Source organism: Aspergillus udagawae (assembly GCF_001078395.1).
Source record: "Aspergillus udagawae IFM 46973 DNA, scaffold_4, whole genome shotgun sequence".
NCBI lineage: Eukaryota > Fungi > Ascomycota > Eurotiomycetes > Eurotiales > Aspergillaceae > Aspergillus > Aspergillus udagawae.
This window is the reverse complement of record NW_025091267.1, coordinates 669,683-694,958: the sequence shown is the minus strand read 5'-3', so window position 1 is coordinate 694,958 and position 25,276 is coordinate 669,683. Positions and strand designations below refer to the sequence as shown.

At 50.8% G+C, this 25,276-nt stretch overlaps 11 protein-coding genes across 11 annotated transcripts; 4 read left to right on the top strand and 7 right to left on the bottom strand.

Moving 5' to 3' along the window:
* Positions 1-524: 524 nt before the first annotated feature.
* Aud_005619 (cullin family protein) lies at positions 525-3,448 on the top strand (the record flags this gene model as incomplete). The annotated part of the gene is made up of 5 exons (XM_043290543.1): positions 525-1,280; positions 1,344-2,424; positions 2,481-2,903; positions 2,966-3,326; positions 3,379-3,448. 5 exons carry the CDS (start codon positions 525-527, stop codon positions 3,446-3,448), a joined length of 2,691 nt encoding a protein of 896 aa, XP_043146478.1.
* A 2,049-nt stretch (positions 3,449-5,497) lies between these two features.
* Positions 5,498-7,510, top strand: Aud_005618 (putative dihydroxyacetone kinase (DakA); the record flags this gene model as incomplete). The annotated part of the gene is made up of 4 exons (XM_043290542.1): positions 5,498-5,504; positions 5,631-6,138; positions 6,188-6,816; positions 6,882-7,510. 4 exons carry the CDS (start codon positions 5,498-5,500, stop codon positions 7,508-7,510), a joined length of 1,773 nt encoding a protein of 590 aa, XP_043146477.1.
* A 566-nt stretch (positions 7,511-8,076) lies between these two features.
* Positions 8,077-9,076, bottom strand: Aud_005617 (SDR family oxidoreductase; the record flags this gene model as incomplete). The annotated part of the gene is made up of 4 exons (XM_043290541.1): positions 8,077-8,267; positions 8,346-8,662; positions 8,721-8,986; positions 9,035-9,076. 4 exons carry the CDS (start codon positions 9,074-9,076, stop codon positions 8,077-8,079), a joined length of 816 nt encoding a protein of 271 aa, XP_043146476.1.
* A 628-nt stretch (positions 9,077-9,704) lies between these two features.
* Positions 9,705-11,384, bottom strand: Aud_005616 (glycosyltransferase family 1 protein; the record flags this gene model as incomplete). Its single annotated transcript, XM_043290540.1, has 2 exons — positions 9,705-11,263; positions 11,315-11,384. 2 exons carry the CDS (start codon positions 11,382-11,384, stop codon positions 9,705-9,707), a joined length of 1,629 nt encoding a protein of 542 aa, XP_043146475.1.
* Positions 11,385-12,636: 1,252 nt separating this feature from the next.
* Aud_005615 (uncharacterized protein) lies at positions 12,637-12,975 on the bottom strand (the record flags this gene model as incomplete). Its single annotated transcript, XM_043290539.1, has 1 exon — positions 12,637-12,975. One exon carries the CDS (start codon positions 12,973-12,975, stop codon positions 12,637-12,639), a length of 339 nt encoding a protein of 112 aa, XP_043146474.1.
* Positions 12,976-14,401: 1,426 nt separating this feature from the next.
* On the bottom strand, positions 14,402-15,915 carry Aud_005614 (CCCH zinc finger DNA binding protein; the record flags this gene model as incomplete). Its single annotated transcript, XM_043290538.1, has 5 exons — positions 14,402-15,126; positions 15,181-15,478; positions 15,533-15,580; positions 15,642-15,773; positions 15,838-15,915. 5 exons carry the CDS (start codon positions 15,913-15,915, stop codon positions 14,402-14,404), a joined length of 1,281 nt encoding a protein of 426 aa, XP_043146473.1.
* Positions 15,916-16,918: 1,003 nt separating this feature from the next.
* On the bottom strand, positions 16,919-17,962 carry Aud_005613 (metallo-beta-lactamase family protein; the record flags this gene model as incomplete). The annotated part of the gene is made up of 3 exons (XM_043290537.1): positions 16,919-17,104; positions 17,152-17,770; positions 17,841-17,962. The coding sequence occupies 3 exons, from the start codon at positions 17,960-17,962 to the stop codon at positions 16,919-16,921; spliced, it is 927 nt and encodes a 308-aa protein (XP_043146472.1).
* Positions 17,963-19,350: 1,388 nt separating this feature from the next.
* Positions 19,351-20,410, top strand: Aud_005612 (Kelch repeat protein; the record flags this gene model as incomplete). Its single annotated transcript, XM_043290536.1, has 2 exons — positions 19,351-19,525; positions 19,584-20,410. The coding sequence occupies 2 exons, from the start codon at positions 19,351-19,353 to the stop codon at positions 20,408-20,410; spliced, it is 1,002 nt and encodes a 333-aa protein (XP_043146471.1).
* A 165-nt stretch (positions 20,411-20,575) lies between these two features.
* Positions 20,576-22,105, bottom strand: Aud_005611 (mitochondrial 37S ribosomal protein mS47; the record flags this gene model as incomplete). The annotated part of the gene is made up of 3 exons (XM_043290535.1): positions 20,576-21,775; positions 21,836-21,997; positions 22,055-22,105. The coding sequence occupies 3 exons, from the start codon at positions 22,103-22,105 to the stop codon at positions 20,576-20,578; spliced, it is 1,413 nt and encodes a 470-aa protein (XP_043146470.1).
* Positions 22,106-22,681: 576 nt separating this feature from the next.
* On the bottom strand, positions 22,682-23,632 carry Aud_005610 (mitochondrial 54S ribosomal protein uL4m; the record flags this gene model as incomplete). The annotated part of the gene is made up of 2 exons (XM_043290534.1): positions 22,682-23,473; positions 23,549-23,632. 2 exons carry the CDS (start codon positions 23,630-23,632, stop codon positions 22,682-22,684), a joined length of 876 nt encoding a protein of 291 aa, XP_043146469.1.
* Positions 23,633-23,849: 217 nt separating this feature from the next.
* On the top strand, positions 23,850-25,177 carry Aud_005609 (mitochondrial 54S ribosomal protein mL38; the record flags this gene model as incomplete). The annotated part of the gene is made up of 2 exons (XM_043290533.1): positions 23,850-24,387; positions 24,456-25,177. 2 exons carry the CDS (start codon positions 23,850-23,852, stop codon positions 25,175-25,177), a joined length of 1,260 nt encoding a protein of 419 aa, XP_043146468.1.
* Between the last annotated feature and the right edge of the window lie 99 nt (positions 25,178-25,276).

Sequence of the window (25,276 nt, the reverse complement as noted above, 5' to 3'; positions counted from 1 at the left end):
TAGACATATTGAAGAGAGATATCTGATATAAAACGAAGACAATTGATGTCCGTAGTCAAGTGTCGTGTTTTCAAACTGTGTTTAAGATTTGTGGATTCGCCCGTAGGATAGACAGAAGGACAGAAAGGTTAAGCTTGTCGCCAGAAACGGGAATAATCCTTATGACAACCGCTGACTGGGATGGAATTTGCCTGCATCAATCCACCAGTTGAATGGAGTTTGTTTACAAAGGTAGTGCTGATGCCCGGGTATGTCATCATCTTACAGTAGAGGAGCCGAGCGCACGGGCGTATTATCTTATCTCCGGGTCACCTTCAACTTGGCTCCGGCGTGCCCGTTGCATCCTTGCTGCCCAGTGCTCATCATCTCCTCGTCCATCGTTCAACCCCGCTACTTCACCTCTCTCAGACTCAACAAGAAAGCAAATGACTTGCCATGACCTGTGCATTCCAGGGAATATCTGAATCTCGCCAACGCTGAGCGCTCCCATCTCTCGACTTAATCATTCGGACCGAACCGGGTCGATGCAGCAGAACTCGAGAGGCGCCCCCGAGCAGAGGAGCGGTAAGCGCAAGTCGATCGGCAAGAGGAAGCTCTCTGATCAAGAAGAGGCGGCATTTCGGTCTCAGAACTCGCAACAGCATCCGCAGCAGCAGCAACAGCAAGCGACCATCTCCGAGCTCTTATCCAGGAACCATACCCACGGCAAGGGTTATCCCCAGCAGTCCCCTCCAACGAACAAGCGTCCTCGGCTATCGCCATCAGCGTGCTCTAGACCCCCAGTTTCGTCACAGGAGCTTCATCCGCCGGACAAGATGTACAATTTTCCGAATTCGGAACATGGAGCAGGTGGAGCGTTTGCGCAGAGCTCCCCGGCCAGCACGACAGTCAAGCCCCATTTCTCGAATACATCATCGCGTCAGAGTAATTTCACCCCTCATACTGGCGCAAAGAGGCTTGTGGTTAAGAATCTCCGGACGGGCTCGCGGTTGAATCAGGATTCATACTTTGATAAGGTCTGGGCACAGCTGGATGCAGCGCTGAGCGCCGTATTCAGCGGCGGGAAGCCAGAGGTTTCCCTGGAGGAACTTTACAAGGGGGCAGAGAACGTGTGTCGCCAGGGAAGAGCCGTGGTGTTGACCCAACGGCTGCAGGACCGATGCCGAGCGCACGTGTCTGGGGGTCTGCGGGACGAGTTGTTGGCGAAGGCAGCTGATGGGAGCAATGTGGATACATTGCGGGCTGTGATTGACGCATGGAGCACTTGGAAATCTAAATTGGTAAGTTGATTCTGCATCGCGGTCCGAGGATGTCTTTCGGATGACTAAATGAGTTCGTCACAGGTCACCATTCGGTGGATCTTCTACTACCTCGACCAATCTTTCCTGCTTCATTCCAAAGAGTTTCCAGTCATCCGTGAAATGGGCTTGATTCAGTTTCGGAACCACATATTCTCCGACCCTGTATTACAACCGAAGATTCTACAGGGGGCTTGTGACCTAGTTGACGCGGACCGCAATGAGGATAATGTCATGATGGCAGATTCGTCTTTGCTCCGAAATGCTATTGAACTCTTTCATGGTCTGGATGTCTACACAACGGCTTTTGAGCCTCTTCTTCTTTCTGAGTCGAAGCGATTCTTTTCATCATGGGCTCAGCGAGAGTCCTCTGGATATCTTGCCACATTCGTGGAGAACGGCCATAATTTAATATCGAGAGAAGTCAAACGCTGCGAGCTATTCTCTCTGAACAGGAGCACCAAGCAGAAGCTGTCTGAACTTCTCGATCGCGTCTTGGTAGCAGATCAAGAGTCGGTATTACTTAACGAGAAGGACGTTCTTGGCTTGCTTCGAACTGGCAATAAGACTGCTCTGGAGAAGCTCTACACTCTTTTAGAGCGGAAGCAACTTGGGATCAAATTGAAGCCAGCTTTTAAGAATTACATTGTGGAAGAGGGCTCGCAGATTGTTTTCGACGAGGAGAAGGAGGCGGAAATGGTCGTCCGTTTGCTGGATTTCAAGGCACAGCTGGACGATACATGGGTCAACTCGTTCCACCGCAATGAGGAGCTGGGTCATGCACTGCGCGAAGCTTTTGCAACCTTTATGAACAAGAGCCGGAAATCGGAATCTACCGGCGGGACAGATAATGTCAAGACCGGCGAGATGATTGCCAAGTACGTAGACAGGCTGCTCAAAGGTGGATGGAAGCTGGCTCCTGGGCGCAATATGGTGGACGTGCCGCTGGCCGACGAGGACGCGGAGATTAACCGACAGCTGGATCAAGTGCTCGATCTGTTTCGATTCGTCAACGGCAAAGCAGTGTTTGAGGCATTCTACAAGAACGACTTGGCTCGTCGCTTATTGATGGGCCGAAGCGCCAGTGATGATGCGGAGAAGAGCATGTTGGCAAGGCTCAAGACCGGTTGGTTCCGATCTGCACCTTCGTTGCGTATGACTGCAAGCTGACCTGATGAACAGAATGTGGTTCCACATTCACACATAATCTCGAGTCCATGTTCAAGGACATGGATGTAGCGCGAGACGAGATGGCTGCGTATGCCTCCATTCAGCGCGAACGGAGGAAACCACTGCCGGTCGATCTGAACGTCAGCGTGCTCTCAGCCTCTGCATGGCCATCGTATCCTGATGTGCAGGTGCGGATTCCACCGGTCGTTGCAGAAGCGATCGATGACTTTGAGAAATTTTACTACAACAAGTACAACGGGCGGAAACTTAACTGGAAGCACCAGCTGGCGCACTGCCAGCTGCGGGCGAACTTTTCTCGCGGACAGAAGGAGCTGGTGGTCAGCTCCTTCCAAGCGATCGTGCTCCTGCTTTTCAACGATGTTCCTGAGGGCGGAAGTCTGCGCTATCCTCAAATTCAGGAAGCGACGAAACTTTGTGAGTGTTTCTGCTAGCGAGATTATCGGTTGTAGTACCCGTCACTGACTGCTTCGATGCAGCCGACCAGGAGCTCCAACGCACTCTCCAGTCGCTGGCATGTGCCAAGTATCGAGTCCTCACTAAGAAGCCGAAGGGACGAGACGTCGATCCTACGGATGAATTCTCGTTCAATGCGGGCTTTACGGACGCGAAGTTCCGGATCAAGATAAATCAAATTCAACTGAAGGAGACGAAGGAGGAGAACAAGAAGACGCACGAGCGGGTGGCGGCCGACCGACATCTTGAGACGCAGGCGGCCATCGTGCGGATCATGAAGAGTCGCAAGCAGATTTCACACGCTGAACTGGTCGCAGAAGTGATCAAGGCGACGCGCAGCCGAGGAGTGTTGGATGTAGCGGAGATCAAGAACAATATTGAAAAGTGAGTGGAGTTTCCCATACTTTCTCTGGGACGAGTACTGACTGTTAGCTAGACTGATTGAGAAGGATTACATGGAGCGAGACACGGAGGCCAGTACTAATATGTACAAATATGTCGCATAGGAGCAATTACATTGTGCTGTTAGAGAAGCTGCTACCATCTTCTATCCAGCATTTATTCTCCCATTATGACCTTACATCAATGACATTCATTTATGACCTGATATGCTTCACAATCCTTCTTTGACAAGTAGTCATTCATAGCATTTTACCAGAGGTGGAACCACAGTGTAGCTCCCAAGCTGCCAAAGCCTAGGCTAAAAGCACGGACGCCGGAAGTCTGGGAGTGGGAAAGCCTGGAAGTCTGGAAGTCTGGAACACACCCGGAGTAGCTCCGACCCCGCAGGAGCAGTGAGCATCGGGCTCCTCGGTGGCTTCCGAGGCGGGTGGAGTGTTGGTGTAGCTAGTTGGCGGGAATACAGTAGCTGGATTATTACATTGAAAGGTAAGCAAGTGGGCATCGTAGAACTAAGGCGGTAGTGGCACTCGACCGAGAAGTGATCGGAATAATCTAGGCATAGTGCCACGGCTCTGGTTCTATCTATCTTACAATAATCCTTTCTGCAAGTTCACGTGGTTGAGTTCATCCTAGACTCGTAGTTAGTGCTCTAGACAGTCAGGAATGCCCAAAGCGGTAATGATTAGTTGCAACTGTGGATTCAAGGGATCTGACAGCAGGGAGCTACTATTTTATATAGTACGTAGATGAACCCATTATTATTTTCCTTCGGGTCTCATGACCATGATATTTCATATGTGTATTGCATGTATCAAAACGCATATGTTCGGTCAAGTGGCCCGGCTCACCTTCTCTTCTGAGGCCTATGCAAGGGAATTAGGCTTAATGCCACATGATCTTAATTTGCTGAATGCGTGGATATCAGATAGCTAGCTATTGCAGACAATGTTGTCATTATTATCGTCGTTGGAAACCTGACTGAGGTTTGTAAAGTTGAGACCTGTCTTGGATCGATGCTCGGAGTACTATAGCCGATATTACACATTCATGACTTCGTAGTGAGATAGCTACGTACTTAGCTTTAGTTTAGCTAACTGGCAGGGGCAGTCATGCGATAATACTGTTCAATCTACACAACAAGATAGGATGATGTTACTATTGCTGGACGGGTGACGGAATTACCCTAGAGGGTAAGCCGAAGAACTACCTCCCCTCTGTCTCCGGTCCAGACTCCGGACCCCACGATTAGTGGGGTGCACTAGCCTGACCCCACGATCAATGGGGTACACTTGGCACTTCCGCCTAAACGGCTTTCAATGCCCTTCTTACATTGATGGTCATCACATAGTTTGGGTCGCGATGGAGGGAAGGCTAACCGTGGTACCTTAGTACCTTGCGGAGTACAGTACCCCCACCTTACTACTATGAGTTGACTACGGGAGTATAATTGTTCATGTGAGCAGCAAAAACGGGGGAAAATAGAACAGGTCCGGTACTCCTAATGTGGATATCAGTCGAGTATATATACTGCTCCTCCCCTCTCGAAGGATTCTCCTCGAGCATGGTTTTGGTCCTCTTGAACTGCTATATCTGTGTACAGCATCCATATACATACCGTAGGAGACACGCATCGTATAGCTGAAAAAAGATTCTCGAATATACTCCAGTGAGTGGGCCTTCAGACGACCATCACCCCTACCATTGTGATCTCAAGCGGTTTAATTCAGCGTGAATGACTTCATCAAGATATCTCCAACTGCATGGTCTCGTCTACGTATCAAAGAGAGCATCCAACTGACAGGTGACAGCTCGAAACTTGATCGCAGGCTACTCCACTTTTTCCCCGCCTCTCACGGACTGCAAACCGATTCCTAAGTCGAACCGTTGACTCTGGAGATCCCCGTCGCAATCCCTGGCGCAGTCGCTTCCAGTCATCTGCGGGCTTCGCATTGAGGGGAAGTTGTCCGATTGGAACTCATCCCGCGCGATAGTTGGCGGAAGATTATTTAAAGCGACGAGGGGTTGTCTCTCTGTAGTTCCAGCGACATTCTCGTATCTGTTTGAGTCGACGATCTTGATATCCCCCGACTTTCTCCACACTTAACACGGCGCAACTCCGGATTTAACGATTGTCTCGCTCCACATTTCACATCATGCAGAGTACGTCTCACTTTTCTCAATGTGTTCATTTTCCATTTCATCACATGCGCTTTTCGCAAATCATGAAGTCGGATGTTCTCAAGCAGACCACTGTGGTTGTGTGGCGCTAACGGTTTGGCTTCACAGCCAAACATTTCTTCGATGACCCGAATCACCTGGTCCAGACGGCTCTCCATTCCCTGACACTCACGAATCCATCGCTCGCATTTGATTCAAAATACAAGGTTATTTTCCGTCGCCCAGATGCATCCAGAAAACCCAAAGTGGCCATCATCTCAGGTGGAGGTTCCGGTCACGAACCTGCATTTGCGGGCTACGTCGGCCATGGACTCATGGACGCTTCTGTAGCTGGCAGCATCTTCGCCTCTCCGTCTGCCGAACAGATTCGCCATGCCGCCATGAACTGCGTCGACAATGAAAAGGGCGTGTTGATCATACCTATGAATTACACCGGCGACGTCCTCCACTTCGGCATGGCTGCCGAGAAATCGCGGGCCGCAGGAATCAAGACCGAGTTCTTTGCCATTAATGACGACGCGGGCGTCGGCAAGAAGAAGGGCGGAAAAGTTGGCCGTCGCGGTATCGGTGGTGGCATCCTCATCTTGAAGATCGTCGGAGCTTTGGCAGAGGCTGGGTAAGTTGAGAGGCAGCGCGATTCCGGGCCACAGCTAACCATCGTTCAGCGCATCGCTCGAAGATGTGTACCGCGTCGCTCAATTGGCAAACGCTAACCTTGCATCTGTGGGTTCCTCCCTGGAGCACGTCCATATTCCGGGTAGAGGAGTCCCAGAGGATACCATTCCTGATGGGGAAGTGGAGGTTGGCATGGGCATTCACAACGAACCGGGGTCCCACCGGAGGAAGTTTTCGCTTCCAGAAGTGATCAAGACTATGCTTTTGCAGATCCTGGATGACAATGACCCAGATCGCGCTTTCCTGACGCATCAGCCAGGCGACGAGTTTGTGCTGCTCATCAACAACCTGGGAGGTGTCAGTACCCTCGAGCTCTCGGGTATCACCGATGAAGTATACCGCCAGCTGAAGAAAGATTTCAATATCAAGCCCGTGCGCATCATCCAAGGAACCTTCCTGACTAGTCTCAACGGACTAGGCTTCAGTGTTTCACTACTGAAGCTCGCGGATACGGGACTGGGTCCTGGCAAGTCTATGCTCGAGCTCCTCGACGCGCCTGCCGAAGCCGTGGGCTGGCCTGCTCCTATCCGCACATCGACATGGGATGCACACCAGATCGATGCTCCTGTGGAGGTCAAGAGCACGAAGCATGCTGAGGACCAACCCAGTAACATCAAGCGTAAGTCTCTTCAATCTCATGTGGCATTGGTTGTCCCCTCTTTTGCAGCACTGACATTGTTACAGTGGACCCAGCCATTCTCAAGAAAGCCCTCGGATCCGGACTCAAGCGAGTCATTGCTGCCGAAGCATTGGTCACCCGGTACGACACTATCGTCGGCGACGGCGACTGCGGCGTGGGCCTGAAGCGCGGCGCAGAAGCCGTCCTGTCCCTCCTGGAAGACCCATCGGCCAACCTGACCGACGACGCCGTCACCGCCGTCAACCGCATCGTCACCGTCGTGGAAAACACCATGGATGGCACCTCCGGCGCCATCTACTCCATCTTCCTGAACGCGCTCGCGCACGGTCTCCGCGCCCAAGACCAAGGCACCCCAACGCCCGCAACGGTCGAGGTCTGGGCTAACGCTCTCAAGTCCTCCATCACCGCGCTGGGCAAGTACACCCCCGCGCAGCCGGGCGATCGCACCCTGATCGATGCGCTAGTGCCCTTCTGCGACACGCTGGTCGCGGCCAAGGACGTGCATGCGGCTGCAAAGGCCGCGCAGGATGGGACCGAAGCCACCAAGAGCATGAAGGCGAGTCTCGGGCGGAGCGTTTACGTCGGCGGCGAGGAGGAATGGGTCGGCAAGGTTCCTGACCCTGGTGCGTATGGGTTGAGCGAGTTCCTGACCGGGCTCGCTGAGGCGCTTTGAGAGGATCACTTGTATCAAGTATATAGCCCTTTGGATATCTTCCTAATATAGTTTATGATGATGACGATAATGATGATATGTTTCTATCCTTATCTATCATCCGCTTCTGGGATGTTGTAGGAAGAGCATGAGGCAATCAATGATAACAATCTTGAATCGTCTGATATACAAAGTGATCCTCATGGTAACAGTGCCACTCATTCTGCATCCATTAGAGTCTAATACTTAGACTTTGTCTCCGGCATGTTCCTCTAGTGATACAGTCAGACTTCAATGTCACAATCCACTGTCAATCTGCAGATGTACATCACGTTGCAAATTACATGCGAGTACATATCCGATGACGTCCGCGCGTCTGATTGATCCCATTTAGTTCTGTTCTTCTCCCCAGGAGCAAATCCTCGGCATTGGCAGAACTGGCCTAATGGTCCGTCAAGTGACGTCTCAAGTGGAGCACAAGTAGCGATGAAGAAGTGGAATGTAAGCTGCGTCAAAGTTGGTCTGAAGCTAGCAGGAGATGAAGATTCCCTGTACAGTTCCGGAGGGATCCGACCTACCAACCGAGTCTATACCCACTGCTTGTTTCCAAGATGCGAGACAAATGCACCACCCCATCCGCTCTCGATGCTGGCCTTCTCCCAGACTGCTCTGACCTGCCGGACGGATTTCTCCGGAGTAATTGGGCCCTTGAAGTGAGGCGCATAGGCTACAAGCTTGCCCATGAGCTTTGTCAAGCTCTCGATCTCTTGCGGACTGGCTGTGGGTCTGTGTTAGTAGAATATCTAGATGTTTGCACACCTTCCAATGACGGCGGGAAGGAATACATATCACATACCATCTGCGTAGCGGCCTACCTCCACTAAGCCTGGGCTGATACTCATGAAGAGCACGCCATCCTTCTTATACTGCGCATTAAATTTGGCGACAATGATATTCATAGCTGCCTTAGAGGCAGCGTATAGAGCGCCAGTCTCAACCTCGTACTCATTGGTTAACTCAAGGTCAGCCAACCCAGTAGAAATGGTAATGACCTTCTTGACCTTGCCCTTCAGGACAAGAGGGAGGAAGAGGTGGAAGAGGTGGATGTTGCCAGTAACGTTGGTTTGTAATAGCTGCGATGACACGACCTCGAGCTCCTCAACCTTATCACTCCTGTTAAACACATTAGCATCAAGCAGCCTGAACCATAGCCAGAGGAAAGAAGACCTACAATGCGCCGATGGGTCCATAGGCATCCAAGCTGGGCACTAAAGCCCCGTTGGCCACCAGGTAGTCAATACCCCGCTCGCCAACAATCTCAGCTGTGTCGGCAGCGGCTTGCTTTAGGCTGGCGTACTTGGTGAGGTCTGCGTAGAGGATGTGGACATTAGGTCGGTCCCCCAGCTCTGCTATCTTCTTCTCAGTGGCAGCTTTGTCGCGGACCAGACCGATGACGATGTTCTCCTGGTCTTCCGAGAGCTGCCTGAGGAACTCGAACTAGGCTGGATTAGATACAGACGGTGCATCATATTGTAGAAGACCCACCCCGATTCCCCTGGATACTCCGGTGATAACGTAAACGGACATGTTGAGCGGATGAGAAGTGATCTAACTTGGATGGATTGTGTGAGAGAGAGTGTGTGTAGGATGCAATAAGGAGCTACCTAGTCTAGGCTTTTTGCAGAGTGAAGCGTAGCATGTCTATAGAGTTCAATTCGTTTGATAGGAAGAAGGTCTATAAACAATGAATAACTACAATATGCTGGGTGCTTAATAATACTGCTCGATTAATAATAATGATAGAATGGGATGGAAGGTGACCTGTAGGCTGTGGGCCTAGATAGTAGTGCGGTATGGAAGCTCTTTGTTTCTAAGCTTGGTGTTTTTACCTCGCTATGCAAGGCCAGTGCGTACATACATCCCTAGTGACTTACATGCGTAATGAGTGGTTGTGAGACAACTATCTTGACAGGAAGAGCCCACTAACACCATATGATGGTTGGCAAAGGACGCATCAAGTCGATAACATTGGTCAATTATATGGCGACCAGGCAAAGCGGCAGCCAACATCAAGCTTCGAAACGGGTTGGCCATCTTGGCCTCCTGTCAGTAAGCAGTGGCTTGGCTAGTGGCAGCTAGCGTCTACATCGGCGCAAGGCTGGAAAGAGAGTATGAAGCGGGTATATCAGACTAGCATATACAACAGGGATGTCTCCTAGCCACTGACCACCGACCCTCGAATCAGGGAATCAACAAAAGACCTAATGGCCTGACGATGCACCCACGCCAATCGCGTCGCATAATATGTCCCTCCCCCCAGGAAGCCCAGCACCAAGCCCGAAACCGCCATTAAATCCCAATTCTTCGCCTTGTACATAGGCATCCGCATATCCGCCGTCTGGAGATGCATCGGCCGCGTCTCCTTCCCATCCACGACCCTCAGCTCCGTATCATACAAAACCTCCTCGATGAGGTCCGCACCCAGCTGCTTGCGCTTGGACGCCACGTGAGCGATCCGCTGGAGACGTAGGACATTGCGCGCGTAGCTCCCGTCGCGATCCTCCAGAATTAGCTTCATCTTAGTGTAGACTTCCTCCGCCGTGAAGCGGAACTTGTGCAGGACCTCGGAGGTCCCGCCGCCGGCCAGTTTGGCCGCGTTGCCGATTTGGTCAAAGAAGAAGGGCATGACGAGCATGGGTTTGCCGTGGTAGAGGCCCTCGTTGGCGCTGGATCCGCCGCCGTGCGTGAAGTAGATTCGGGCGTGGGGGTGATCCAGGATCGACCTTTGGGGCGCGAAAAAGGGGAATAGCCAGTCGGCATGTTTCCCGTCCAGGAGGTCGCCGAAGCAGACGGTTTGGCCCGCAATGGTGAACTGATCTGCTGTGTCGAAGAGTTGCCGTCCGCTCTTGCCGACGGACCAGATCACGCCGTCGATGAGCCCTGCGTCCATCGCCTGGATGAGTCCTTGGATGATTTTCCGAACATCCGCCTGCGGCAGGATGATATGCGTCCCCAGCGCGACGTAGATGGTTTTCGCGTGCCGGCCTAGGAAGTGCTGGTGGATGTCATCCAGCGGGGGATATTCATCTGCGAGGATGGGCCCGACGGTGGCAACCAGCGGCGGGAGGTCCTTGGGGACTTCCAGACCGAAGAACGAGTTCACCAAAAGCAGGTAATCCGGTTTCGCCGGGGTGGGAAGCAGATAGTTCAGCCCCGCGCGTTTGCGCATCGCCTTGGTCCATTCCCTGAGATTGAGGGCCTCGGGCAAGGCACGCACCACCACCAGCTCGTTGTTGATCCGGGACCACATGGACGCATCCTCCGACGTCAGGGTCATGTCCAGCTGGAAGCCCGGCTGGCCGGGGATATACGAGCAGGGCACCATCAGGTACGGCATCTGCGGCCACACCACCGCGATGGGCAACTTGTACTCGAAATGGATATCCTTGACCGCGTCGACGAAGAAGTCCGCGACCATCATATCCGGGCGCGTGGCGGGATCGGCCATGATCTCCTTCAGTCGATGGTATGTCTGTGTCCACAGGGAATCAAAGAGGTATTTGGAGTCCATGACATCTGCCAGTCCTTTCGATGGGTCCCAGAGCCGACTTCGCTTGTAGTGAGCGTCGAGCTGTTCTTCTGTGGGGCCTGGGCCCATGAGATGCGTGCGGGATACAGGGAAACCGTCTGTCCATTTCTCTTGTCCATCGAGCGTGGCAAAGTCGATAACATGGCCTCGATTGGCGAGGATCTTGCCGAGTTCCAGGACGGGTGCTAAAGACGTTAGAATATATGGATCCCACTTGTGCCGTAGAATGCACTCACCTGCATGCGTATAGCCTCCTCCCGTAACCACCAGGAGGATCTTTCTTGACGGAGTAGTGATTTCTGGCATTTGTAGATTAGCACCAGGATTTATCTCCAGCTTTTTTTTTCTGGACAAATTAAGCCGCCTCTGGGTTCGAGAGGTTAAAATACCTTGATAGCCCGGATCCTCGGATGGTCCATTGGGTTACATGTCTCGCCATACGGAGTAGGAAACCCCCGAATGACTCCGCTAGTGCCAGGATTAAACGCCAATCAATACAATATGACAGTGTTATATACAGGGATTATAACTAGCTAAGATGGTTTTGGAGAGAGAAATACCTGTGCTTGCTGATTTATGTTTCCACAGCAAAGAGATACATTCCACTCTGACTGACTAGCATCTTCATGACCATCGAGACTACCACCTTGCGACTGGGATGTTACAATGTCCGAATTAGGCACTAAATAACTATGACTAGAGCATTGTATCGATTAGTTTGGACTAGAGCCTACGAGGTAAATGGTCGTTGATATAAGATCCCTTATGCTTCTAGGGCTTAGGGCTTGGCGCTGTCTGTCACTGCTTACAGCCTGGCTGACAGGATGGCTAAGCAGGCCAACCCCGTTCGAAGCGTTATGTTGGCGGCCGGTTTGGCCACTATAGAAAGGTTCGCGGCGTCGTGGTCGAGCAACACCATGCTGTGTGCGGTGTTTGCAGCAGGACCTTCCTAGTCCTTTTAGCCATCCAGGAAGAAACGGACGAACTCCCCAAAAGCCAAGATATATTGGGTAGCACTAGGCGGCTACAAACGGCTGCAAGTAATGTCCCTTGTCCACATACACCATCTCCTACGCATCTGCCACAGTATTCGTCCTGGAGACCATCGAATGGGTGAGCTGGGTGATCAGTGGGTGCTTCTGCTGAGACTAGACTCCCTGTAGCCCAATTTCAGTGCTGTCAGCCATCAACCCACTACACCAAAAAGGTGTCTAGACAACCATTTCTAGCATAGTAGAAATGATAGGCTTTTTCTGGTTGACACTGCCATAGATGGACTCAAAACATGGTCGTCAGCAACCTTGCAGTGTTAGCGCTAGCAAGGAGCAATTATCAAGCTGGTTTTGGATGAGATGAGTAACAGGGTGGACAATGTCGGAACAGCATCCACCTTAAGTCCGTTGATACTGCCTGACTGTCTGACTGACTATCTGTCTGTCAGATCCATTAGGTTTATAGGACAGTTCCAAGACGGAGATCATGCTTAAATCCGGGCTGGCCAATCATAACCTGCAATGGCACCGTTGTTTCTGTATCTATAATCTATATCCTGTCAGGTTCACTGCCTGCCCTCGTTGTCCTCAGTCTCATACTCCTCATTCTTGTCCTCTTCCTCTTCCTCCTCAGAGTCCTGATAGTCGTCATCCCTGCTCGGACGTTCCAATCCATGCCTTCTTTCGGTCTCTTCCTCGTCATCTAAGTAGTATAGATCACGAAGGATCGTAAGCTTCGTGATCATCTCAAGGGGGACATGCCCTATCCGAGGGCTTCCAAGAGCGCTAATTGCTCTACGAATAATGGGAAACGGGGCGCCGTGCCACTGCTTTGGTGCTTGAATGTGTTCCTTGAACAGGATATCCTCCAGATATACTCTCTTGTACTGGCCTTTGGGAGACATATGCGACCTTGCCCTGCTTGAATTGGTAGCGAGCGTATTCATGTGCCATCGGCACCCTTCTCTTGCTGCTATCGCCTTGCCGGCGAATCCTGTCCCTCAATTCAAAGCGTATAAAAACGTCCAATTCGCTGGGCACGAGAAAAAGCATCGGGTCCAATGCTTCATCGTACGAACGATGGCAATTACTGCAGAGGTCGACAGCAGGGGTCAAAGTTAATTAGGCCTCGTTCCTCCAAAATGTCGATCTAGTTTTGCCGTTAGTCGTTAGTGGTAATGCACGTATCGTGTCGCTAAATTGGGACAGTACTGATTCATCACACTCTGCAAGTACATGGACTACTTGGGTCTTGGCTTGTCCGCATGGCCGACATCTCTTCATCTTCTCCTTGATGTGGGATGGAAAGGAGCCAGATACGGGAGTTAGCTGTTGATGGTCGAGGAGGCGTTGCAAGTCCTTCTGGAAGACATTATCAGTATCGCTTTCGGGGCTTTCGGGGAACACCTGACGAAATGGGAGTATAGAGCTGTATAGCAAGAACAGAGCGCAACTTACTAGACTGCATCATATCCTCGAACTGTCGTAGTCCGTATGGAGTGTAGTCAATTGAATTTTCGAACTGTTGTGATCTGTAGGCAACCTCAGCATGCATTGTCATGTAGCCTTAGGAAGGAGCGACTGCTTCCTACAACAGAGCTTTCCATTCTATGTTTTATGCGTAGTTCACAGCGTTGACCTAACGGGCACTCACATTGATCAAGCAGCAGGAAAATGCAATGATATGATGACGGTTTTGCAAACCCTCTATAAAACTGTGCGTGATTGCGGCGTTGACTGCTTTGTAATGGCAGTCACTCAAAGCAGAAAGGGAAGTCTTATTGCTACCTAGGTCATGGACCCTTGCGAGCCTCTGAGGGTACCTTGACCATAAGCATCTTAATATCAGTGAAATAGCTAAAGCATGCATATTCCACTCTATTGGTGAGAAACAGAGAGTAAAAAAGTGTAGATATGTAAAGAATCCAATACTATAAGGCAAAAAGGTGTCTAATGATAGACTCCTTAGCCTAGCATTGTATATCCATAATCATAGCAGTATAATATTTTGAAAAGATAGAAAGATTTGAGGCTCTATCAGTGGTTTATGAGTAAGAGAGAGTGAGGTAAGAGACATGGAAGTAGGAAGTGGGAGATGGCTATTTATCTATAATTAAAACCTCTAGATGCTCTCTGAGCCTTTATATAGTGAATACATCTTTATTAAATAGGTGAATACTTAAGTCCATCACTTGAGTCTCCTAAGTATGTGAAGAAAGAAGAGAGCTATATATAAAGAGAGAGAAATTAACTTAGTAGATCATCTTTGTAAATTCGCTGTGTGCAAGATCAGATACACATTGCAAGACATAAACGAGCATCTAGCATCCATCAAATGGTCTTGACAATGGTTGTATCAACTCCGTGCATGCTGTCAGGGAATTTGCAACCACGACCAGAGCAATTCTCCCGCGGGCAACGATGTCCACAGACGCAATTCACGTCATGACAAAAGATATCATTATGACAGACGGATAATCTGGCAATATATGTCAGATCGGTTATCTCCGTGTCACTGAGGGGTGGCCCATGCTTGTGTGTGCAGTTGTTACCGTAGGGGCATGATCCGAGAAGATGAAATTGGTTGCACAGTTTCTTGCGCTTCAGCGTCTCTACCTTTTCCTTGGACGAATATCGCAGGGGATGGTCCACCCGTTGGCCTCTGGCATTCACACATACTGGCGGCCTTAGTTTGCTCGTTCCATGCGATGGAGCACTCACGACCGGTGATGATGATTGCGTCGGAGGAGCTGCCTTCGCTGCTGAGGCGTAGTTGGGAGTAGGTGTCCTCGGGGGTGTAATAGCGGTAGTTGTAGCACCAAAGGACACTCTTCTGGCGGTTTTCAGCTTGCTCGACATGAACACATTCTCAAAGGAGTCCGTTTTGAAAGTCGCTGCTAATTCCGCCATCTCTTGGGCAAAGGGGGGTCCTTTGACCAGCGAGACGCGTTCCGATCCTCGGTGTGCGCTGAGAACACGCGCATGGCTATTGTCCGCGGAGGCGCAGAAGATGATCCTTCGGCAGTGTACGTCAATAATATCTTGCTCAAAAAGAGCTAAAAATCGAAGTGAGTTAGGTTGGTCTATACTTTTCGGGCTCAGGGGCTGACCTCGTAACTTAACATCAGCGCATTCCTTTCCATTTCCTGCATCCACAAAATCACATAATGCATTCTCTTGATTGAAACCTTGAATAAACGAGGTCAATGTTTCTCCAGCACCGAGAATGTTGTTATTACGATAGGCCTCCGTCAGGCCTTCAACATTAGCAAACACACGGATCTTGCAGCTGATATTGGGCGGTGCTTCTGGGTCGACTTTCTGAATATGATCTTGGACAGCCTGGATCAAGAGCCGTGCAGCATCCAGACCACCATGCTTCCCATTTTTGACGAGGTTCCCATGAAACTGGAATCGGTCAAATACGGAGACTCAAGGAGTATCAGAAATAAGGTGGCGTACATTCATGCCATCTCCATCAACCAGAACAGAAACGAAACTCAGCTTAGCCTGAAATAAAGGTGTCAGGGATGGACGGCTTTAGATTGAACAAGATGAATGAATAACCCACCTGATCACGGCGCATATTCTCAAAGTTCCTGATCTCTTCCTTGAATGAGGCTATAAGCCGCTTGCGATTATCAAGCTCATCCCTCTCAGCTCGGAGTTCCCCAGTAAGGTCATCAATATAAGAAAAGAGATCCTATATCTCGATCTCGTAAGTTATGTGGTATACCTTTTTAGATGTCTCTGCAAAGCCCACAAACCTCAATGATCTTATCCTTGCTATCCTCAACAACACATACATCACCGTACCGTTTCTTCACTTCTGCAATATCAAACATCATGGTAGATTTCCAAATAAAGTATCTTGTAATGAGAGCGATTGAAGAGCAGATAAGGATATGTTCAGAGTCAGAGCAATGTAAAAGAAATGTGAAAATTGGAAGTCAAGGAGCCACATTTTAAAAGCACAAAGGGCGTGGCACATCATCGTGGAAGCGCCCAAAAGGCACACTCCCCAGCCTTGTTACTTCCCCAGCTGGGCAATTTGCTCACTGCGCCGCAGAACGTCTAGAGTCGTTGTTATCCAATAAATATTTAGTAGTGCATGCCAGCGTTCTGATGAGGGGTAGATATCATACTGTGCCGCAGCTTTGCTTTTCATAATATCTACTTCGGGAGTTACATTGGCTTTCAAAGCCTCAATGTTGCTATGTGATACAAATATCGCTAGGCAGCAGTGCATTGGCCCCTGGTCATGATATGGCAAGAATAGCATAGTATTCAAAAATTATAGTGGCAGCGCAGTGGTTTACTATGGTCCTGTTATATGCATGAAAATCTAAGAGATAAACCAGTCAAAGTGCATGTATTCAATGCTACTCTTGTCCCTATAGTTAATGGGTAATTTCGTGTGGAGATAGAACATGCTGCTTGTCCTTAAATACTGCCAGCAACTGATAGAGTCCATCGTTTCCAACGGAAAGAATAAGTCTAGTTTCTCTGGGATCAAAGCAGATGGTAGATCCCCGTCTATGAAGACGAGCCAAGCAAGTCTTTTATACACAGTTAGCGGTCTCGTAAATACATTCGGAGCGCAAGTTTCAGGGATGCTATCCTCAATCAACATTGGGCCTTGTGTTTACACCAGAGTCAATCGCCATGCTAGATATCCTTCGCCTCTAGGACAAAGGCTTGAGGTTTCTTGTACTGCGGTAACTGCACTGTGCCACTCATGCAAACAGCCATATATAGATCATTTAGTAGTTCTTTTCTTGCATAGTGTTTAGCAACCTAGCCTACTACAACGTTGCCTCCAGAAGCTGAGTCGCAAGGTGGCATCTTTCACTCTGAAAATATAGGATGTTCCGGGTACCCTGAGGCTCTGATGATAATTTTTGCGCTCTCCAAGATCCTTGATTTACTGTTGCCCCTAAGGTCCTGCGCGGTAAAAGCACCATGCGTGTCCTCGAAATCAATATCCTTGATTGCTTTCCAAATTCCATGGACATCATCTGGGGGGAGCGGGATCTACTTTGGTTAGTCTATTGACAGTATCGGGGACAATGGACACTTACATAGTTGGGATACGACCACATGAACGAATAAGAGACAGTACCAGGGGGTCGGTTCACGCGGTAACGTCCACTGGGAACAATCATAATGGTATCCGCAATCATAAGCTTCTTCGCTGATTTCCACCACAGAACTGAACTGCCCGGGAAATGGCCTCCCGTCTTGATGGCGACGAAATCAGAGGTCTCATCCCCTGGTTGAGCTGATTCGAGTCCAGGGCTAGGAAGAGAGAGTCTCTCCCCCTTCCACAACTTCAAACGGCGTCCATCGCCTCTGTTGGCGACCCATTCTTCATCTTCTGCCGAGATGTATAAATCACAATTAAAAGCCTCCGCCCACTGGATGCTGGTGGAAAAGTAGTGCGGGTGCGAGATGACAATGGCCCGGATCCCTCCTAGAGAATTAATGTGTCGGATTGTCTCGTCATCGAGATATGTGATACAATCCCAAAGAACATTGCCAGAGCCAGATCCACCAAGGCAGAGAAATGCTCGTTGACCAATGGCGAATTTTGGCGCAGTTTGGATGCCGATGAGGTTGGGGTTCTCGGGGTCGGTGGTGAAGACATTGTGATACTTCAGAGGTGATTCTTGAAGAGAGCGCAGTGTTGTCCAGGATTGCCTTTTCATTAATTAGTACCAAGCTTTCCTCGCTGCCGACCTGCAAAGGTGGAAAGGGAAGCAGGGATTACCCGGATGGAGGGACATATTGTCGTGGATCATCGCAGATCTTGCAGGACTCCAATCCGGACGTCGCTTCATACTGGACGCCGCAAGTGGAGCAGACCAGGAGGTCTAAAGCAGAGGGATCCATTATGCAAGGTTGAAATAAAGTGACTGAAAAGATTCTTGTATGATGTTTAATCTTCTTGATCTTTTCTTTTCTATGGCGGGGGGAGTGACTCTTTATTTACTTATTTCCACTTCTGTGATCCCATAATCAGTTCCCAAAGCCAATTCTAAATTGGTCATTAGTCGCAGTCCAGATCGTTTTGCTTAACTTGGTGGCTTTGGATATCTAATCACATCTTATTGCTATACGAGGGGTATTATAACTAATACGAGTTGAATCGATTAGTTAGTAAATAAGAAGTTGCTGGCAACTTACATAATAAACGAATCCAGACCACATTCACTTACTACAGTTTGCCAAGGCATGGCTTCACGTAGAACCAAAGCCCAGACAGAGCGCTAGTCACAGCATACCTCGGTAGGACCTACTTTCTTGCGACTGCGACATGAGCCACCATCTCAATGCTCGCATTTGCCTTCTCAGCGTCGCTCAAGCTTTCATGGAGCGCAACAGGCCACTTTGCTCGCTCTTCTTTTGAGAAGTTGGAAGAAAGAGAAACTAGAAGCAAAACAGAGCAACGGTGAGAGAATCACTGTGTCTGGGGCCAGAACGGAAGGCAGGGCTCGGATTGCCTATGGTAGTACTGACGTCCCTTAGCCCTTGCCAATCTGTCTTTATTACTGTCCCTTTAATAAGTGCCGCGAACTGAATGTTCTGATCAATAACCTGTAGCTTAGGGTAGGTAGCTGGATTTACATCTAATTGACCAAAGACAGAGGAGATCCCATGTCTTGATTCTCTGGTGCATTACATGACCGTGATGCAGAGTCTTCGGTGTATATCACCACCAATTCGAAAGATGTTGGGATTACTATATTAGTAGAAGCTGAGGATCATACATTACTCACAGTCTGTCGTCTTAACCACTCCGTCACCTTGCCTGTCTTGAAATGCCCAGAATTTTTCACTTATCCCTGGTGAAAGGGATGGTTCCCCTCCACGACAGAAGTGCGAGCTCGATGCAGCCCAGTTCGACCAAAGAACCAGCACAACGTGGTAGCATTGTAGAAGACCCATCCGTCAAGATCAACAGTTATCTCAAACAATGAGCCAACTTAGAAGAACCCATGTGCCATCCCGCCACATGAATGAAATCCTGCGGATCACTGTCACCTATCCCTAGCAAACACAAGAGGAAAAGTAACGCAATAGAGATAGCACGTAATTCCCCTGTAGCCAACCATTGATATAGCACCATGCGGCCCATGATGCGGGAGGTAAAAGGTTATCACTAAGCCTACTCCCAAGGTACCCACTGTCGATCAAATTAATAGAACGCATATGCAGAACTTCAAACGTTGCATGCCCATGTAATGTAAGACACCGTCGACGGTTCCAAAACAATCAAAATGGCACCAACCCGAGCCACCGGAAAATGGACCAAGGTCCTCGACGCAGAGATTCCCCAACGGTCATCCCAAGTACTTGCTGTTGTTGATAACGTGGCCCATGTTTTTGGAGGAGAGCTACGACCCCGCGAACCCCGCGATAATGACGTCCATACCATCGCCCTGAATGGCACGAGTAAGATAATACGCATCTGCAAACAAACAGATCAAGGAACATCTAACCGCCCCAACAGGCTCAACATCAACTATCGCCAAACCGGCAACATCGCAGGTCCCCTCCCCGCGAGTAGGATCCGCCTGCACAACCCTCGGCAAGAAGATCTACCTCTTCTCCGGCCGCGGCGGCGCCGCCATGGCCCCCATCGACGAAGCCGGCGCAATCTGGGAATTCAATCCCGAGATACCAGCCTGGACACTCATCCACCCCGCCTCAGCAACCCGCCCCCCACCCCGCAGCTACCACTGCATGGCCAGCGACGGCGCTGATACGCTCTACCTGCACGCAGGCTGCCCGGAAAGCGGCCGTCTCTCCGACCTCTGGGCCTTCCGTCTTTCCACCCGGGAATGGACTCCACTGGCGTCCGCGCCGGACCCTCCGCGCGGGGGCACCTCGATTGCTTTTGCGGAGGGCGTTCTGTACCGGATGAATGGATTCGACGGGAAGACGGAGCAAGGCGGCGCTGTGGACGTGTATTCTCCCGGTGCGAACGCCTGGTCGTCTTATCGGTTTGTGGCGGATGGGGTGAGTGGGCCTGAGGCGCGGAGCGTCAGCGCGCTGCTTCCTGTGCGGATTGGGGGTCGGGTGGCTCTGGTGACGCTGTTTGGGGAGAGGGACCCTAGTGCTTTGGGCCATCAGGGGGCGGGGAAGATGCTGGATGATGTGTGGGTGTTTGATGTGGAGGAGCGGTCTTGGAGGAGGGTAGATGCGCAGGGTAGCGAGACGCCGCGGGCTCGTGGGTGGTTTGCTGCTGATGTGTGCGGGGAGAATGCGATTGCTGTGCAGGGCGGGTTGGATGAGTCGAATGGGAGGTTGGGTGATGTTTGGATTCTCTCGTTCTAGCATGTCTACACAATACCGTATGTGTACATAGGATCCGGACCCTCTCAGAACACTCGTATAGTTGATGTGATGGGACTGATTAAGTCTAGGTACGATTTAATTGAGAATACAGCGAAGATTACAACCATAGAAACCAATCATTTGGATATTTGCACTTGTCTTGAATTACTCCCACCGCAGACCTTCAGGAGTCTGCACTGTTCGTCTAGCCAAAACCTCTGCAACCTTCTCTCTGACTCCCTCCTTGTGACCCCACTTCTCCACGAAATCGGCCACGGTCTTGCTGGCGGATTCTGAGCTGTCTCGTACAAATTTCTCAATCTCCGCCTCGCTGGGAAGGCCATAGACGTGAGGGTATTGCTTGTAGTCGGTCTTGTTGAAGAGTGCTAGCCGGGACTCGCCCTCGGCAAGCTTGAAGAAGGCATCCACAGCATCACTGGTAACTTCCTCCAGGGTAGCTGGCTGCCATGTAGCCTGGCGAGGGGGCTTCGACATCAGACGGGCCTTGACACCCTCAACGAAGTCGGGGTGTTTCATGAACTGAGCCGCAATATGGTACTCCCGCTGGAAGGTCTCGGAAATGGACCATTGCTTGCCCACGCGCATCTGGCGCAAGGTCACCTTGAGCGATGTGGGCGAGCGAGAAGACAGGGTCTCTAATGTCTTCTGGGCCCACTCCTTCTGTACAGTCTCCTGCTCGAGAGCCCGGAAGATCTCCTCGACAGTCTTGTGTTTAAAGCAGCGGTCGATGGCGCTCCGCAGGCTACCGGCAAGGTGGATAGGCTCCTGCTCGAGCGGCGGAAGGCCGACGGAGAACTCGGCCATGGTCTTGTTGACCAGGTCCAATCGCTCGGCAAGCGACGCGTGGTCCCTAAAGACCAGCTCCGCCAGACGAGCCGTCAGGTTGCTCAAAACACTAGAGTGGAAGTAGTGTGTCGCAACACCGGCGTAGAGCGCCTGCACACCGTTGAGGCGCTCCGAGGTGAGTGCCAGATACGTGCCAAGCTCACCGTCCAGACGAGGGAGGAAGAACGAGCCACCAACGTCCGGGAAGAATCCGATGGTAGTTTCGGGCATGGCGAATACAGTACGCTCCGTCGCAATGCGGAAGGGGGCATGAACACTGAGACCGACGCCGCCGCCCATCGTGATTCCATCCATCACCGAGATGAATGGCTTTGTGTAGGTAGCGATGATGTGGTCCAGGCGGTATTCGAGGCCGAAGAAATCGGTCGACTTTTGCTGTCCTTCCGGCCCTTGTTCGTTCTGCAGAGCCAGAGAAGCGACGTCGCCTCCTGCACAGAGAGCTTTTGCGCCAGCACCGGAAAGCATGACAATGTTTGCGAGCTGGGATTTTTCCCATTCCTATTCCACCGGCTTAGCAACCAAGACGTTATCACACATTGCAGGATCCGAGTCGCCAACCTTCAACCGAGGGAGAATCTTCCGTGCCATTGACCCGTTCAACGAATTGAGCTTCTTGGGGCGATTGAGCTCAATCAATCGTACACCGTAGAGGGAGCTGAATAGGACATCGTCGGGCTCGTCGCCGGGGAGTTCTTTGGGGAGTTCGGGAGCGGTCGACATCTGTAAACCTCAATTTAGAACCATACACATCGGCCAGACTCAAGCTATAAAGCATACCTTGGCAGCCGCCCCGAATGCTGGGTTCGTCACTTTAGCGCGGAGAGGCATTGGTGGTGAAACCCGCGAGATCCAGCTCGCCGGCGTTGGTAAGCGGCAGAAACTGCGTCGAAGTAACATCTAGGCAAACGACAGTCCGTCGTTGAGGAGAAACGAACAATGAAAGGAAATGGAGAAAGTGAGTGCTTATGACTCGGGAAAGAATGTCGTTTCTCCGCTTTGGATGGACGCTTGACCTCGGAGTTTTTCGCGCTGATTGATTTTCCTCCGCCGGCAGCTTGGACAAGATCAACGGTTTTGCTGCCGAGCACATCCCCAATTCCGCGGTTACGAGCGGTTCGACAACGGAATTAGCTGAGCAACGGGAGCTGAAGATTCACATTAAGTAATGTATCTACGTGATAGCGCTGGACCGGAAATTAAGAGAATTGATGCGAAATCTTGGAGTAGACACGCTAGGAGGTTCACAAGGAGGCTTTTAAAACCTCAATGACAATTACTGTTACTGTCGATAGTCGTCGTCGCTGGCTCAAAGATGCTCATATCATGCTCAATCTATTTATACACATGGTACCATTGTTTTAATACAGTCAAAAACCGTAGATAGCCCAAGCCAAACTTATTGCACTAATACACAGCCGTGGCAGGCTTGTGGGCCAAGTCCTTTGAATGCTGAGACAGAATGCGGTCCAGCGCCTGCTTTTCAATGACCAGTCTTCCTGTCTCCAGGAGATCCTTGACGTCCACGTCCTTTCGGTCCAGGATCTTTGCGTGCTCACCCACTTTGCGCACCGTCTCGAACAAGCTTTCATTCAGCTGGTCTGTGATTAACGTTGAGCGTCCAAACTCGCGGCCCCAGCAGTTGACCTTGAAGATCTCCTTGATGAGATGTGGGGTGGCACCCTCGGGAATCGAGATTTCGTTGTCGATGATGATCAGCTGGCCTCGCTTGTACCTGTAACTCAGGGCTATCCGCCAGGCCTGGTCGTAGATCTTCTGGGGGAGACTCGTAGCAAAGTCGCGAGGGTGAGGGCCGAAAGCGACACCTCCTCCCCTTCGAATTGGAGATTTTTTGTCGCCAACACGCGCCCGACCGGTGCCCTTTTGCGCGTAGAGCTTTCTACCGCTGCCATGAACGTCGTCTCTCCACTTTGTGCTTGCGGTACCTTGCCGGGTCATGTCACCTTCGTAGACGACGGCTCGGTGAAGAATGTCTTTTCGTAGAGGCATCAAAAGATGGTTTCGAGGATATTCGACGATACGCAGGGGTTCCATCGATGGAAATGAGTAGGTGGTGGCTTTGGCGGGTGTGCCCCATGCGGGCTGGGAAACGGTCGAGGAATCTCTTGTGAGGAAATCGGTCGTAGGCTGGGCTTCTGTTGCCATGGATCTCGAAAAAGGTGTTGCCAGGCATCGCTTCTAATAGTAAGGATACATGGTCAGTATGCGAATTGTCAAATGATCATTGCGACTCAACAAGGGCAAAGTCAGTACCGTTGTGGCTTCAGCGCCCGACAGCAGGCCACTTGAGCTTCGCGAAAGCCATCTAAGAGCGTGAATAGCGTCAGATCCCGGCATTTTTGCTGTTTGATGCCCTATGTTGTTGTGTTATCGAACCAGGGCAGGTGAAGCAAAAGTTCAATCCGGGGCTTTGCGGTGGTCCGCGCTAATTGGGTGAGGCTTGGCTGTGCCGGACTGAAAAAAAGAGTTCCGTCCGACCCTCTACCACCTTTGCCCCGACCACACGATCATCACCATTTCCTCCACCGCATCCATCACACTATCTCTCGCAACAATGGCTCCTTGTGAGCGGGCCTCAAGGCCTTTGCTTCAATGCATCCAAAAGACTTATACTAGAGGATTGCCAGGCCTCCAGCTGCAGTCGACGCGGACCTTTCAATCGACCGCTCTGGCTCGCGAGGAAGCCCAGACCGAGACCCAAAGCCAACCCTTCTACAAAAACCCCGATCCGGCTCTCGTGACAAGTCCGCGATTGGAACGGAAGCTGCTGAAACAAGGTGTTGCGCCCATTGGATCCCGCCGTCGTCGAGCAGCACTGCAGAACTCCGCCAACATCCCCTTTGAGCAACTGCCCTATCAATGCTTCCAAGAAGCCCGGAAAGTATTGCTCGCAGATCGCGAGGAGAAGGTCAAGAAGATTACGGCCATGCGGGAGAAAATTGCGAGGCTCCAGGCTATCCCTACGGAGGAGGCTGGCGGCGAGCAAGTGCAGAAGTCGAGATTGCGGGCAATGGAACTGGAGCTTGAGCGTCTCAAGGTCCATGCCGATATTAACGATCCCGTCGTTAAGAAGAAGTTTGAAGATGGGCAAGGTATGAGTCAAAGAAGGAATACCATTCACTTTCAAGTCGTCACAACTAACCTTGAAATTGCAACCTAGGTGACATGACCAAGCCTATTTACCGCTTTCTGGCCGATCGGAAGTGGAGAGAGTACCGTCGCAGGATTTTGGTGCAAAGAATTACCCAAATGAAGGTCATTCCGGATGTTCTGCCTCACTGCGACCCTGTTGTGGACACCAAACTCTATTTCGGTAGAGACACAATTCAACCTGGAGAGTTCGTCAACTCCAAGGTCAGCTCGACGGCCCCAAAGCTTGATGTACAGCTATTTGAGGCCGGCGAGAAGCTCGTGACGATTGCCGTTGTCGACTCGGATGTTCCCAATGTCGAGACGGACGGATTCGACTACAAGATGCACTACCTTGCTGTTAACGTCCCCATCTCCGCTACTTCCACAAAGGTTGATCTTGCCAACCTGTCAGCGGATTCGCAGGTTGTCCTTCCCTGGCTGCCCCCGGTCGCTCAGAAGGGCAGTCCCTACCACAGACTCTCCATCTTCATCATGGAGCAAAAGGATTCGGCTCCTTTGAACTTTTCCCTGGTCAAGGGCATGGAGACGAGCCGTGACGTCCTTCTCCGGACACTGCAGGCCAGATATCACCTCAAGGCAATTGGGGCGCACCTGTTCAGAACCCAATGGGATGAGAACATGCTGGAAGTCATGAGAGAGATTGGCTTCCCCGATGCCGACGTAGAACTCCGCCGGAAGAGAGCTGAGGCTCTGCCTTACAAGAGGAGGAATCCTTCCACCTTCCGATGATCTGCTTATGTAACCTTTTGCGCTTATTTTCTGTCCATTACAGCTTTCAGGTGATAGATTTGTATTGTACAACCGACATGTATGAATATGTACACAAGT